Genomic DNA, 16,536 nt, shown 5'->3' on the forward strand with positions numbered 1-16,536 from the left:
GTGTACCTCTCACAGACATCTAGTGGAAACATGATAGAAAGCCAAGAGCAAAAGGAAGTCAGCTTAGTGGAAAAATACTGCCTAATCTCAACATTGTACTCACAAAAATACAGCAGGTATCATAATAAATCAGAATACAAATAAATGCTTTAATCATCTTTTTTTTCCCCCTTAAAACATCTATAGTACGACATCCAACCATTAGTCAAGACTGGAATTTAAGCAAATAAAATTGTTTCATAACAACAATTTCTTTTTTTTTTTTTGAGACAGAGTCTTGCTCTGTCGCCCAGGCTGGAGTGCAGTGGTGCGATCTTGGCTCACTGCGAGCTCCGCCTCCCAGGTTCATGCCATTCTCCAGCCTCAGCCTCCGGAGTAGCTGGGACTAGAGGCGCCCGCCACCACGTCCAGCTAATTTTTTGTATTTTTTAATAGAGACGGGGTTTCACCGTGTCAGCCAGGATGGTCTCGATCTCCTGACCTCGTGATCCGCCTGCCTTGGGCGTGTTGGGATTACAGGTGTGAGCCGTCACGCCTGGCCACAACAATTTCTTAGTAAAATCACATACACCATTTAACCTAGTTGGAGAGCACATGGCAAAGCAATGAAAGCCAAGTGTTTTTTTTTGTTTGTTTGTTTTTACTTTTTTGGCTGATAAACTTATTCTAGTAAAGGGCTTTACCTTCAAAAATAAAAACCCATATTTTCTAACTCATTCTCACGCAATCTTAAAATTTAAATTTCCACTCACAGTTACTGATTGAGTTTACTTAATTTGCCGTTTTAGCTACAGTTGATTCAACTTTTCCATATTTTATTGCTTCTATCAAATTGGAGGTTTTACCAAATACACGTTATCTACGAGCCGATCCCAGCAACAAAGTCAGATAAACTTTGAATCTTTGCTAAACTGATTACTATAAGAATTTGTAAATCATAACCAATAAGATGCGACTAGAAAGATGTCAGTAAAGTTATAGCTTAGCAAATAAGAACCCAGTATCTTTTTAATATACCATTTCTAACATTCATAAAAATATAATAGAAAAAAGATGCAAATTAGAACAACAAAATATAAGACAAAACTAACATATTAAAATCACTTGGAAAATAGTGTTGGAACAATATACAATTAGTTAATTACCTAAGAAAGAAAAAAGTTAGATTCCTACATCATATCATATGTAAAAATATTTTCATAGATTAAAGACTTACACATAAAAGAATAAAACCATAAAAGTACTAAAAGAAAATACAGGCCAGGCGCGGTGGCTTATGCCTGTAATCCCAGAACTTTGGGAGGCCAAGGCTGGCAGATCACTTGAGGTTGGGAGCTCGAGACTAGCCTGGCCAACATGGTGAAACCCCATCTCTACTAAAAATACAAAAATTAGCTGGGCGTGGTGACATGTGCCTATAATCCTAGCTACTTGGGAGGCTGAGTTAGGAGAACCACTTGAACCCGGGAGGCAGAGGTTGCAGTGAGCCAAGATCACACCACTGCACTTCAGCATAGGCGACAGAGCGAGACTCTGTCTAAAAAAAGTAAAATGTAACAAAACATACCCAGTAAATGACATGGAAAAACTACTGGGAATAAGGAATAATACTGGCAGCATATGACAAAGGGCATCTTCTTAAATATGTAAACAAATAAGAAAATGAAAAATATATTATAAAAAATAGATATATGCACCTGTTAGATGAACATCCTATTTCTTCTTTTTTATTTGTATTTTCAGCATTTCATTATAATAAACATACTTTGTAGTAAGAAAAAAACTCGTTAAAGCAAAGATGTGAAAACATTTGATGGTGTGGAAAAATGTTCACGTTTTTAGATTCAAATCAAGTCACAAAACAACAAACAATATGATTTCACTCTTAGGTATATAAATATTTATAGAGAAAAGACTAAACGGCACTCACCAATTTTCTACAATGAGATGTATCACTTCGTAATAAAAAATAATTTTATAATAACATTGGTATCACATGTCTATGATACTGTGAAAAAGGAACTTGTGACTAAAATTTATGGTATGATTCTAATTTTTATAAAAAGTTAGGTATGCAAAGAAAGCAGTCTGGAATACAGTGATTATTACCCTACACTGGGTAGAAGGTGTGTGAGCTTTCACTTTTTACTTTATAATACTTCTGGAATGTAAGAATCTTATTACTAAAAGCACTTGTATAATTAAAAAATATGCAGATCTGTAAAACATAATATAAGCAAAGGGCCTAAGACAAATTCATGATTGAAAGCATTAAAAATCTTCTCTTTGCCAAGCCATAGCAAGAAACTCTCCTTTGAACAAGAATTAAAACATTGGTACTCTCTCAGATAATTTATAACATGGAAAACCGGCAACAGTCTCTTTCCACTTGTTCTCCCTCACCCCTTCAACTGCAAAACAACTATAAACAAATAAAAATTAAAAATCTTATACAACTTATCTAAAACTGGGAAAAAGTATGTAGGGAAAATTATATCCACATCCACTGAAATCTGTCATAAGCCACAAAATTGATGGAAACTGGTGAAAAAATCATGAAAAGGAATAAAGAAAAGAAAAATTAGGCTGGGTACAGGGGCTCACACCTGTAATCCCAGCACTCTGAGAGGCCCAGGTAGGTGGATCACCTGAGGTCAAGTAGTTTGAGACCAGCCTGGCCAACATGGTGAAATCCCATCTCTACTGAAAATATAAAAAATTAGCCAGGCGTGGTGGCGGACACCTATAATCCCAGCTACTTGGGAGGCTGAGGCAAGAGAGTCGCTTGAACCCAGGAGGCAGAGGTTGCAGTCAGCTGAGATGGCGCCACTACACTCCAGCCTGGGCAACAAGAGTGAAACTCTGTCTCAAAACAACAACAACAACAACAACAAAAAACAAAAAATCCAATATAGGAGAAAAAAACTAGTTCTTCACTTTTTATTGCATTAACCTGGATGAAAATATTGCTACATTATGGTATGGTAAGCACAGTACTACTACCATGCCCAGCTAATTTTCTGTATTTTTGGTAGAGATGGGGTTTCACCACATTGGCCAGGCTGGTCTCGAACTCCTGACCTCAAGTGATCTGCCCGCCTTGGTCTCCCAAAGTGCTGGAATTACAGGCGTGAGCCACTGCACCAGGCAACAGCATATGATTTCTAACAAAGAACATGAAACAGTATGTGTGTACATTTTGCTCACTTGATTTTTCAATATAAATAAGCATATATGAAATTAGGGACTGAGAAATGTACAGTTTATCTTAAAACAGTGATTTTAATTATTGGCTTTACAGGATGAAAATAGCCAAACCTCACAACCAACAGAAGTATTGTGTGCATTCTGGTTTCCACGACTCAAAGAAAAAGTGGAATTAGAGAAGATCCCCTCAAAAAGTAACTAATCAGGGACGTAAGAGATGAAAGAAAAAGATTATTACCCCAACAGTAAATAGATAAAGACTGTGAAAAGAAATGGTCAAAGTCTTCAAGAGCTCAAATTACATGGATAAAATAAAGAATTCTTCATCAAATTCTAGAAGATCTTAGTTTTTGGAATTGAGCTTTTAGATGGCAATAAGCTTATGAAATTCATTATTTAAAACTCTAAAATCAAAATCCTGCAAAGAATGAAATAAGTCTTCCAGTCTGATATTCCAGCCAATGCAGGGTGTGCTATGGATGGGATCCTTGAGAGATATCACACAGAGACAAGGCACTCACTGCACTCTGTGAGCAATAAGAATGACTTTTCTTAGTTTAAACCACTAAATATTGGGGTGATTTGTTACTCAGTAATACACAACTGGAATACTCTTTGTTCTAAAAATAACCTCAAAACATAGAAAGCAGAAACGAGAACTCAATCTTTGATGAAGTTAGCATTAACAAATGAGGACAGGACAAACAGAAGAAAAGATTATACCTGACAGCGTACAGGCGAGGGATATGTAAGAGAAGCAAAATACTTTGCCCCACAAAATTCCAAAAGAGCTCTTCAGCAGAACTGCCAGAAGAGGCTGGCATAGGGCTGAAAACAAGGAGAATGCAAAAGACTCCCAGGTCCATCCCTACGCAGCACAGCCAGGCAACTCTCTCTCCCATATCAGTAGGAGACATAGTCTCTAGACAAAAGTGAATGTTCTGGGCTCAGGACATACTTGTGCTTGCGTTTGTGTAGGTATTCACAGATGGAACAGAAGGTGAGTTAACCAACAGTCCACATACTAAATGGAGATCTCTAACCACTCTTCCCCAGTCTAGCTTTAGCGTGTCAGCAGCAACGTTGATACAGATGTTCCTTGACTTACAATGGGTGACGTGTCTTAACCCCTTTGTACTGAATATATCGTAAATCAAAAATGCATTGAATACATCTAACCTACCAAACATCATAGCTTAGCCTAGCCTCCCTTAGACATGCTCAGAAGACTTACATTAGCCTATAGTTGGGCAAAATTACAGTACACTGCAGAATATGGACGTTTACCCTCATGATCACCTGGCTGACTGGGAGCTGTGGCTCACTGCTGCTACTTGGCATTGTGTGAGAGTATGGTACCACATATCGCTAGCTGGGGAAAAGATCAAAATCCAAAATTCGACCTATGGTTTGTACTGAATGTGTATCAATTTCATACCATTGTAAAGGTGAACAATCATAAGTCGAACCGCTGTAAGTCAAGGACTGTCTGTATTGCCTAGGCAAGAAATTGAAGGATCCATCATGGAGAAACTGAACTATCACCAAGAAAAGATCAATAGACACTGATACATGGAGGTTCTCAGTAAATATTAAGCCTGGATGCCACCTGACTGTACAATAGGGAAGCCTCACCATCACTACACCTGGCCTGTACACACATAGCTTCCATTTAGCTTTTAAGTGCCTTATTCTTTTTTTTTTTTTGAGACGGAGTCTCGCTCTCACCCAGGCTGGAGTGCAGTGGCGCCATCTCGGCTCACTGCAAGCTCCACCTCCCAGGTTCACGCCATTCTCCTGCCTCAGCCTCCCAAGTAGCTGGGACTACAGGCGCCTGCTACCATGCCCAGCTAAATTTTTTTTGTATTTTTAGTAGAGACGGGGTTTCACTGTGTTAGCCAGGATGGTCTCGATCTCCTGACCTCATGATCCGCCTGCCTCTGCCTCCCAAAGTGCTGGGATTACAGGCTGAGCCACCGCGCCCGGCCTTAAGTGCCTTATTCTTATATAAACATACAAATAAGGATTATCAGGCTTTGAGGAAAGCCTCGAACTCCAAATTGAACAAACAGAAAAGACGATGCCTGAAAAATAACATACAAATTGCTTTTTGAAAATGAATATGTAACAGCAGAAAAACATTTCGATACAAGACTTAGAAGATAAACTTGGGAAATCTCATAGATAGTAAAATGAGATAAATATTAGAAGCAAAAAGGTTTAAAAAATTAAAAGGATGGGCATAGGAGGCCTAACATTGAAGCAACTAGAATTCCAGGAAGCAAGAACGGAGACTAAAGAGGGAAAACTCACATAAAAAATACAAGAACATTTCCCAAAACTAAGGAACAAGTTTTCTGAGCACCTATCAGAGTACACTTTATTTGTTTTTTTGTTTTGTTTTGTTTTGAGACGGAGTCTTGCTGTGTCGCCCAGGCTGGAGTGCAGTGGCATGATCTTGGCTTACCGCAACCTCTGCCTCCAGGGTTCAAGCGATTCTCCTGTCTCAGCCTCCCAAGCAGCTGGGACTACAGGCGCATGCGACCACACCCAGCTAATTTGTTTGTATTTTTAGTAGAGATGGGGTTTCACCATGTTGGCTAGGCTGGTCTTGAACTCCTGACCGTAGGTGATCCACCCACCTCGGCCTCCCAAAGTGCTGGGATTACAGGCGTGAGCCACTGTGCCAAGCCCAGAATACATTTTAAAAAGACTGTACCTCAGATAATGAACCTAAAAGCTTCTAGAGAGAGAGAGAGAAAAAAAAAAAAGTAGACTGCTTATAAAGAGGACTCAGAAGGGCATCGGTCCTCTGGATACCAATTACAGAAACTTGAAGACAATTGAACAATGCCTTCCAAATTCTAAGTATAAAAAGTGATTTTCAACCCACAATACTATATTCAGTTAATTAATTGTGAATGAAGAACATGCTAGTTTAGAATGTATGGTATCACATTTTCCATTTACTCACCCTTTCACAGAAAGCTACAGCAGAATATGTTCAAGCAAAATGAAGGTATAAATTAAGAAAGAGGAAGACAAGAAATCTAAACCAAGACAGAAGCAACTGTGCAGAAGGCCAACTGAACAGCAAGTCCAGAATGGAGTGGGAGCATGGAGGGCTCCAGAGAGATGACTTCATGAAAAAGAAAATGGAATTGATATAATTTTATTTGTGTTACCAAGTGGAAAGTGGTATCATGAGATGTTTTTACAGAGCTGTTGGAAGGGAGAGAAGGCAAGCCAGAGATTTAAAGACGATGCAAATTTGAAAATGTTAATTCTAAGAAAAAAAGGTTTAAAAACAAAAGGAGAAATAATCATAGTACATTAGTTGACTTATGAGAGAACAACTCTCATACCCATTTGGAATCCAAGTCATAGCAAAAAAATGTATAGCTGCAAGCCACCTTATATTTATTCCACTTCAACTTGCTGATTTCATATAGATAAAAAAAGAATTTTAGAGATGTTAAATGACATACATTAGTTAGTGCCATAACTCAAAGAACTATCAGTTGTCACAAGTCTCACCCATCTACTTCTGTGGACAGACTGGTTTCAGTAATCGGAATATACCAGTAATGCTGGCATTCTGAGTTTTTGTTCTACCTGTAAGTATGTGAAATTTGGGAAGTAACAACTAAATCCACTGTTTTCTATAAAGTTAGAAGAATGGTACCTTTCCAAACTCCCTCAAAGTTAACACAAGGGTCATATTAGATACTGGATTTTTAAAATGCTAAAAATAATTTTAAAAGTTTATATTTATAATAATTATTAGCATTAATATAAGCATTATGATGTCATGAGAGGCATAATATTTGGTTGGCAGATAAGGCAAAGCAGATACCAGGGCAATTTGCTCTTTCCACAAAGAGCAGATGTTCATGCCTCTTTATTTCATTTGGTTTATATTTGGCTATTCTAAATTCATATTTGAAAGTTTTGTATTTAATTAAAAACTATAACCATACTTGGTTGAATTTGAATTTTATTTCATAATGCTTCTTCTTTTTTTTTTTTTTAGGTGGGGTCTTGCTCTGTTGCCCAGGGTAGAGTACAGTAGTGCAAATGCAGCTCACTGCAGCCTCCACCTTCTGGGCTCAAGCAATGCTTCTGCTTTAGCCTCCCAAGTAGCAGGGACTACAGGAACGCAACACCCTATGCAGCTAATTTTTCATTTTTTGTAGAGATGAGATCTTGCCATGTTGCCCAGGCTGGTCTTGAATTTCTGGCCTCAAGCAATCCTCCTGTCTCAGCCTCCCAAAGTTCTGGGTAATAATGCATTTTTTAAAAGCCCACCTGAATTGAAGATGGAGATTCAATCTTTCAACAATGTTTTTAGGAATTTTCCTGAAAACAAAACACTCTGTTGAGATAACTGAGATAGAGGCTGATACACAGACTGTGATTAGGTCAAAAAAGCCTCAACCAATTATGTTATCGCTTGCCTAGGCCTAGCATTTAGTATTTTTCTGTTTTGAAAGTTTACCTTGCTCATCTTGAGGACACTGTCTAGAATACTCCAGGGCATTCATTAATCTGAGGGAGGCAAAGGCAAGTCTGAACTGCTGAATAGTTTGAACTGTTAAATATTATTCAAAAAGAAAGTTCAGGCCAGGTGTGGTGGCTCACGCCTGTAATCCCAGCATTTTGGGAGGCCAAGGTGGGAGGATCACTTGAGCCCAGGAGTTTGAGGCCAGCCTAGGCAACATAGTGGGACCCTGTCTCTACAAAAAATAAAAATTAGCTGGCCATAGTGGTATATACCTGTAGTCCCAGCTACTTGAGAGATTGAAGCTGGGGAATAACTTTGTGTTTTTTGAGATAGTCCCATTCTGTCACCCAGGCTGGAGTGCAGTGGCATAATCAGGGCTCACTGCAATCTTTGCCTCCCAGGCTCAAGTGATCCTCCCAACTCAGCCTCCCAAGTAGCTAGGACTACAAGCATGAGCCACTAGGCCCAGCTAAGCTTTTTAAAAAATTTTTTGTAGGCCGGGCGTGGTGGCTCACGCCTGTAATCCCAGCACTTTGGGAGGCCGAGGCGGGCGGATCACAAGGTCAGGAGATTGAGACCATCCTGGCTAACATGGTGAAACCCCGTCTCCACTAAACAAAATACAAAATATTAGCCAGGTGTGGTGGCGGGCGCCCATAGTCCCAGCTACTAGGGAGGCTGAGGCAGGACAATGGCGTGAACCCAGAAGGTGGAGCTTGTAGTGAGCCAAGATCGGGCCACTGCACGCCAGCCTGGGCGACAAAAAAAAAATTTTTTTCTGTAGAGACAAGGTCTCACTATCGCCCAGGGTGATCTCAAACTCCTAGGCTCAAGTGATCTGCCCACCTCGGCCTCTCAAAGTGTTGGGATTACAGGCATGAGCTACCACCCCCGGCTGGAGCCTAAGAGTTTGAAGCTGCAGTAAGCTATGTTTGTATCACTGCACTCCAGCCTGGGTGACAAAGTGAGACCCTGAATCAAAAACAAACAAACAAAACAAAACAAAAAAAGGAAGAAACAAGCAAAGAAAGAAAAAGTTCTACTATTACTATTGTCATATATACTACTACATATTGCTTACTAGTTTAAAGTTTTAGTAACTACTTAAGAATTCGATATAATTCATGTATTCCCCTAGCAAACATTTCAGCAGCTCTGCACACTACGTGGAATATAGAATGAAGCTGCTTTCAAGGGAGGAAAGGGCCACTATAGATATAGCCATAAAATAAGATTTCTTTCTTTCTTTTTTTTTTTTAGAGACAGGGTCTGTTGCGTAGGCCAGAGTACAGTGGGATGATCATAGCTCACTTGCAGCCTCAAACTCCTGCGCTTATGCAATCCTCCTGCCTCGGGTTCTCAAAGTGCTGGGATTACAGGAGTGAGCCACCACATCTGGCCGTTGATGTTATGTTTAACAATTAATTCAGAAGTTCTATTATTTTGGACTCAGAGCAGCAGTCTGCTTGGTAATACCTCTAAACAAATAATGGAGAAAGTAAGTTTCAGCTCCTTAACATCATTGGCAACATTAATTTACCCTAGTTTCTGACAAGGTGTTTTAGTGTATTAAGAGTTGTCTTATTGCATTTTTCTATAATTTTCTATTCTAAGATCATCTTTTATATTTTGACCTTTCTAAATATTCTATCTCAAGTAATATTTTTCTTTTTTTTTTTTTTACTTTAGCAGTTTTCTTCTTCAGAGTAACTACTAACAATTTTACCTTAATAGCCTCTTTAGGAAGAAGTAAAGTGTTCTATTTTCTATCCCCACTGTTCTTACTTGTGCAGACTCTGCATGTTCCAGCATCTCTTCAAATTCCTGATACTCTTCATCATCTGGTTCAGCACCTGAGAGGCGAGCTGCTCTGGCCATGAAATACGGAGGCAGCTCTCCGATTGCTGTACCGATACCCTAGGTGGAAAAACCAAAATACTTACAATGAGGTTCTGTTCTCAACAGTGACACTTAATAGATCAAACCCATACTCTTCTATATCACCAGAAGCATTTTGAGATGCAATATATTGGCGGAAAGCATACGCTACATAATCAAAATAATAAGAGTTTGAATCCTGGCTCTAATTCTGACCTGACGCTTGGCAAGCATCACATAAAACCCTTAAGACAAGCCAGGCACAGTGGCACGCACCTGTAGCCATAGCTACTCAGGATGATGAGGCAGGAAGATCACCTGAGCCCAGGAGTTTGAGGCCAGCCTGGGCAACATTCTGAGATTCCTGTCTATGAAAAAAAAAAAAAAAATCTTGAGACAACACCTGGCTCATTGCAGACACTAAGTAAATTTTAGTTCTCTAGAATCTCTACTTAGACTCTGTTATTTTTATCATTTGCCCCCCCCGCTTCTGATATCTAAACGATCTGGTAATAAGAATTCACCAGTGGCTGGGCATGGTGGCTCACGCCTGTAATCCCAGCACTTTGGGAGGCCGAGGCGGGCGGATCCCGAGGTCAAGAGATCGAGACCATCCTGGCCAATAGGGTGAAACCCCATCTCTACTAAAAACACAAAAATTAGCTGAGTGTGGTGGTGTGCACTTGTAGTTCCAGATACTCCAGAGGCTGAGGCAGGAGAATTGCTTGAACTTGGGAGGCGGAGGCTGCAGAGAGCTGAGATCACACCACTGCACTCCAGCCTAGCAACAGAGCAAGACCGTCTCAAAAAAAAAAAAAAAAAAAAAAAAAAAAATTCACCAGTGTATGTGTTAGATAAAAATTCTCTAGGAAATCTTCTGGAACTTCAGAAGTTGCTTTAATTTAAATACAACTTTTCTTCTGTTGAGTTAAAACTTTTAACAAATTGTGGTCAGAAAGCCCTTTGAAAACTAAACATTAGGATGAATAAGTTTTCTTTTTCTTTTTTTTTTGAGATGAAGTCTCACTCTGTCACGAAGGCTGGAGTGCAATGGCACGATCTTGGCTCACCGCAACCTCCGCCTCCGAAGTTCAAGCAATTCTCCTGCCTCAGCCTCCCTAGTAGCTGGGACTACAGGTGTGTGCCACCACGTCTGGCTAATTTTTGTATTTTTAGTAGAGTCAGAGTTTCACTATGTTGGCCAGGCTGGTCTCGAACTCCTGACTTTAGGTGATTCACCTGCCTCGGCCTCCCAAAGTGCTGGGATTACAGGCGTGAGCCACTGTGCCCAGCCAAAAGCAATGTTAAGCATTTCAGTTTGCTCTGTCTTATGGTTCTGCCTCCAAATGCTTTGAAAAGAATTCCCAAGGGACCAAATCAAATTCAAACATTTTGTATTCACAATGGGTGGAACCAACAATTTCCACGTGTAACTGCATTATCCATACTTGAAACAAGAATTTTGAAAAAGGGTCCAGGCGCAGTGGCTCACGCCTGGAATCCCAGCACTTTGGGAGGCCGAGGCGGGTGAACTGCCTGAGCTCAGGAGTTTGAGACCAGCCTCGGCAACATCGCGAAACCCCAATTCTACTAAAATACAAAAAATTAGCTGGGCATGGTGGTGCGTGCCTGTAGTCCCAGCTACCTGGGAGGCTGAGGCATGAGAATTGCTTGAACCCGGGAGGTAGAGGTTGCAGCAAGCTTATGGGTGACAAAGCGAGACTCTATCTCCAAAAAAAAAAAAAGAAAAAAGAGAAAAAGAATACTTAAGTGCCAAAAGATTAAGCCTACATTTAGTCAAAAAAAAAGACAGAGAAGGCAGGAGAGACATATATACATGGATATAGGCAAAAACCAAATCATATATATTGCTAAACAAGAAAAGTTGGTCAGACGTCATGGCTCACACCCATCATCCCAGAACTTTGGGAGGCTAAGGCAGGCGTATTGCTTATGAACATGAGCTGAAGACCAGCCTGGGCAACATAATGAAGCTGTCTCTACAAAAAATTATGCATTTGTGGTCCCAGCTTCTTGGGAGGCTGAGGTAGGAGGATCACCTGGACCCAGGAGGTCAAGGCTGCTGTGAGCTGTGATCATGCTACTACACTCCAGCTTGGGTGACAGATTAAGACTCTGCCTCCAAAAAAAAAAAAAAAAAAAAAACATGGTAATGTTGGCCAACTTTGGAGGATGCTAGAGAACCAACTTATTATTTTAAAAATTGGTATAATAAAGATCAAGTATTTATCTTTTTCTGATATAAACTGTATCTCAGGGTAACTAAATTAGTGACAAGGAAAAGTTTTCCTTCATCAAAGTATTACTTCAGGCCCAGTACGGTGGCTCATGCCTGTAATCCCAGCAGTTTAAAACCGGCCTGGGCAACACAGCAAAACCCTGCCTCTACAAAAAATTAGCTTGGCATGGTAGCTTGTGCCTTTAGTCCCAGCTATTCAGGAGGCTGAGGTGGGAAGATTGTTTAAGCCTGGGAGGTCAAGGCTGCAGTGAGCTGTGATTGTGCCACTGCACTCCAGCCTGGTGACAGAGTGAGACCCCGTCTCCAGTTAATAATTGAAAAAAAAAAAAAAAAAAGGTGTAATGTAACTGGGATACTAATATTTTATAACCTCTAATAAAATAATGGACATATATAATAAAAAATCATCCATGGTGCTAATATCACAAAAAGGAAGGACAAACAGACATTGTATCTCATGATAGAAATACACAAGGCTATGAAGTGTATTCCTATTTACAAAAAAAGACCACAATTTATCAACTCAAAGGAAACACAAGGAACAGAGCAACATGCTTAAATTATACTAATTAGAATTTAGTCAGTAAAATTCAGACCGTGGGAAATTATTTAACAGTTTCTTCAGCATAAATTCGAAAAGAAATAAAATCCCAGCACTTTGGGAGGCTGAGGCAGGAGGATCACTAGGTCAGGAGTTTGAGACCAGTCTGACCAACATTGTGAAACCCCATGTCTACTAAAAATACAAAAAATTAGCCGGGTATGGTGGTGTGCGCCTATAATCCCAGCTACTCGGGAGGCTGAGGTAGGAGAATCGTGGGAATACGGGAGGAGGAGGTTGCAGTGAAATGAGATTGCGTCATTGCACTCCAGCCTGGGTGACAGTGCAAGATCCCATCTCAGAAAAAAAAAAAAGAGAAATAAACGTAATCAGAAAAATTTGAACACTAATTGGATAACGAATTTTAAGAGACTACTATAGTTTCTTTTAGGTGTGATAATGCTTTTTAGGCCCCAAGGCTGATATATTTACAGATGATGTGTATTATGATATCTGGGATCAGCTTCAAGATAATTGAGAAGAGAATGAGAAGGGGTATAGATACAACAATATAAACTATTAGTTAATACTAGCTGAACTTGAGTGAGAGTATATTAAATTCATTTTATAATTCTCTGCACCTTTGGAAAATCTTCCATAGAAAAAAGTAGGACAGAAAGTGTAACATTTTACTCAAAACATGAACTTCTCCTAAGTTCAAATGTTAAGTCAAATGTTCAACAGTTCTGAAAGCAATCATGTGATTCAAGCTCATGACAAATTTCCTTAAAGTTAAGAAGGAAGTAACATAATGGACTGAAATGAAATCAAGAGCTGTATACTGTCTTATACGTAGTTGACTATATTTACTGTTATATTTTAGTTTAATTCTCCTAGTGTTTTCCCATATTAGCAAGAAACAATGGGAATCATGAGTCAGTACTCTCTTATTATGCAAATAAATACAAGGGAATTTAGTCATCCAGGCAGGTGTCCCAAAACACATTATATCCTAGACACAGACATTTATCTCAAATTAGATACTAAAGTCTCATCATTTCATAATCCTTACAATTTTATGATTCTCTATAAAATTCAAATATATATTTGTATAAGATACAAAATTCTTTACATTTGTTTATATTCAAAACAAAACATAAATTGTGGAACACTAAAAACTGTCAGCCTAAGTGTAATTAAGGAGAGAGAGTGACTGGCTTCTTTACTGCAAAATAAGTGGTATGTATAGTCAAGCAATAATTCAGAAAGCTCTCCTCCAAACCATCTACTACATATAAATTTATTACCCTTAAATCCTTCTTAAACTAGAGAAGAGTTTAATATGCACAAAATATGCAAACCAAGTGATAACACAGCATCTTCTTGGAGTGCTAATTTTATTCAAAGATTTTAGGGAAGACAAAAATTCTGAATTTGTACTTTTAAAAAGTTTTGTCAGGTGAGGTGGGGGAAAAACATTTTGTCAAGTAGACTCACAAGCAAATCTGCAGCATGGTGCTTTTATATTAAGAAATGTAAGTTTAATGATAAAAATCTGGAGAGCAGGAATTAAAAAAAAATCTATCTTTTTCATCGAGAAACCCTGTCTCTATTAAAAATACAAAAAAATTAGCTGGGCATGATGGCGCATGCCTGTAATCCTAGCTACTCAGGAGGCTGAGGCAGAATCACTTGAACCTGGGAGGCGGAGGTTGCAGTGAGTGAGATTGTGCCATTGCACTCCAGCCTGGGCAACAAGAGCGAAACTGTCTTTAAAAAAAAAAAGTTTTTATTTTATTTAATTAATTAATTAATTAATATTTTTTTGGAGACAGAGTCTCACCTTGTTGCCCAGGCTGAAGTGCAGTGGCACAATCTTGGCTCACTGCAACCTCTGCCTCCCGGGTTCAAGCGATTCTCCTACCTTGGCCTCCTGAGTAGCTGGGATTACAGACCTGTGCCACCACACCCAGATAATTTTTGTATTTTTGGTAGAGACGAACTTTCACCATGTTGGCCAGGCTGGTCTTGAACACCTGACCTCAAGTGATCCACCTGCCTCAGGCTCCCAAGTAGCTGGGACTACAGGGGCCTGCCACCATGCCCAGCTAATTTTTTTTTTTTTATTTTTAGTACAGACTGCTGTCTTTACTATCTTGGCCAGGCTGGTCTTGAACTTCTGACCTCACGCTCTGCCTGCCTTGGCCTCCCAAAGTGCTGGGATTACATGCGTGAGCCACCGCGCCTGGTGAATTAATTCTTATATATGGTGTAAGGTAAGGGTCCAACTTCATTCTTTTGCATGTGGATATTCAGTTTTTACAGCAGCCCCCTTGTTTTTTTTTTCTTTGAGACGGAGTGTTGCTCTGTCGCCCAGGCTGGAGTGCAATGGTATGATCTCAGCTCACTGCAACCTCCACCTCCTGGGTTCAAGCGATTCTCCTGCCTCAGCATCCCGAGTAGCTGTGATTACAGGCACCCACCACCATGCCCAGCTAAGTTTTATATTTTCAGTAGAGATGGGGTTTCACCACATTGGTCCGGCTGGTCTCGAACTCCTGACCTCAGGTGATCCACCTGCCTTGGCCTCCCAAAGTGCTGGGATTACAGGTGTGAGCCACTACATCCAGCCCCCAGCGCCATTTGTTGAAGACTGTCCTTGTAAATGTTGAGAACAATATTAACAAATTTAAACATAACTTAGTGTGTGCTGTATTTTTAATATAACGAGACAGCTACAAAGAAGGAAAGAAGAGCAAACATTTGACCTATTAATCAGTATTTATTGACATTCCTATACTACATGCAAAACTCTTTCAAAAACATTAATATTTTTTTTGAGAGAGTCTTGCTGTGTTGCACAGGCTGAAGTGCAGAGGTGCAATCTTGGCTCACTGCAACCTCTGCCTCCCGGGTTCAAGTGATTCTCCTACCTCAGCCTCCCAAGTCACTGAGAATACAGGTGTGAGCCACCATGCCCAGCTAATTTTTTGTATTTTTAGTAGAGATGGGGTTTCACCATGTTGGCCAGGCTGGTCTCAAATCCACCTACCTCGGCCTCCCATAGTGCTAGGATTATAGGAGTGAGCCACCGTGCCCAGCCCTATGTGCAAAACTTAATGCTGATTACTGTGATGCTAATACATTTAAGGTATATTTAATATTTTTTACGATCCTAAATATTATTTGGGGAAGAAAGCCACAATACCAGACAAATTAACTAATTTAAAGCATGTATAAAGCCAGGCCTAATAAGCACTACAGACAATATATACTACGGAAATTTGGAGGAGGCAGTTATCGCGGCCAGCTGAGATAGTGGTTTTCATTTGTTGGCCTTAAGGTTAATCCAGCAATGTAAATAATTTTTGAAAGAACAAAAGTATAATATTAAGAAAAAAAGACAAATTTACATACAAAGTCCCTTTTCTAGCATGTTCCAAGTATCTTCTGTTATTCTAACATTTTTTTCATCAAAAGACTAATGTCATCAAATTTATAAAGCATATGCAACTAGTATAATAAATTTGTTTCCAGTGTTTATAAAAGAGCAACAGGAAACATGACAATTTTTCCTGTCTTTCATATTCAACAAATTCAACATTATGGTATTTCCTTTACAATTCTTTTAAAGCAAAACATAATTGCTAACACTTAACTGTGTTTCAAAACTCTGCTTCTCCTGAGGGTATGGTATTCATGCTCATTTTAATGAGTTAAGATTTGTAAGTGATCTGTTCCATAATCTTTAATTTCCTAAGAAATTGTTAGTGGGAAAAAATTACAGGAACATAACAAATTCCAATGAGTTAAAAAAAAAAAACTCAAATGGTAACAGAAATCTTTAACCAATGAATTATTCCTACGGATGCCTGAATAAATTTAGGCATACAGGGCTGGGTGAGGTAGCTCACGCCTGGTGGATCACCTGAAGTCAGGAGTTCGAGACCAGCCTGCCCAACATGGAGAAATCCCGTCTCTACTAAAAATACAAAAAAATCAGCCGAGCATGGTGGCGGGTGCCTGTAATCCCAGTTACTGGGGAGGCTGAGGCAGGAGAATTGCTTGAACCTGGGAGACGGAGGTTGCAGTGAGCCGAGATCGTGCTACCACGTTTCAGCCTGGGCGACAGAGCAAGACTGTCTC

General features: G+C 39.6%; 1 protein-coding gene across 3 annotated transcripts in view; it reads right to left on the reverse strand.

Moving 5' to 3' along the window:
* The window catches only part of VMP1 (vacuole membrane protein 1), a 135,347-nt gene that overhangs the window by 59,016 nt on the left and 59,795 nt on the right, over window positions 1-16,536 (reverse strand). For all 3 annotated transcript variants that reach the window (XM_054459516.2, XM_054459512.2, XM_054459514.2), the window contains one exon: window positions 9,497-9,628. In XM_054459516.2, coding sequence (XP_054315491.1) covers window positions 9,497-9,628 — 132 coding nt within the window. The remainder of the gene's footprint in view (window positions 1-9,496; window positions 9,629-16,536) is intronic.

Source organism: Pongo pygmaeus, chromosome 19 (assembly GCF_028885625.2).
Source record: "Pongo pygmaeus isolate AG05252 chromosome 19, NHGRI_mPonPyg2-v2.0_pri, whole genome shotgun sequence".
In the NCBI taxonomy this organism is placed as follows: domain Eukaryota; kingdom Metazoa; phylum Chordata; class Mammalia; order Primates; family Hominidae; genus Pongo; species Pongo pygmaeus.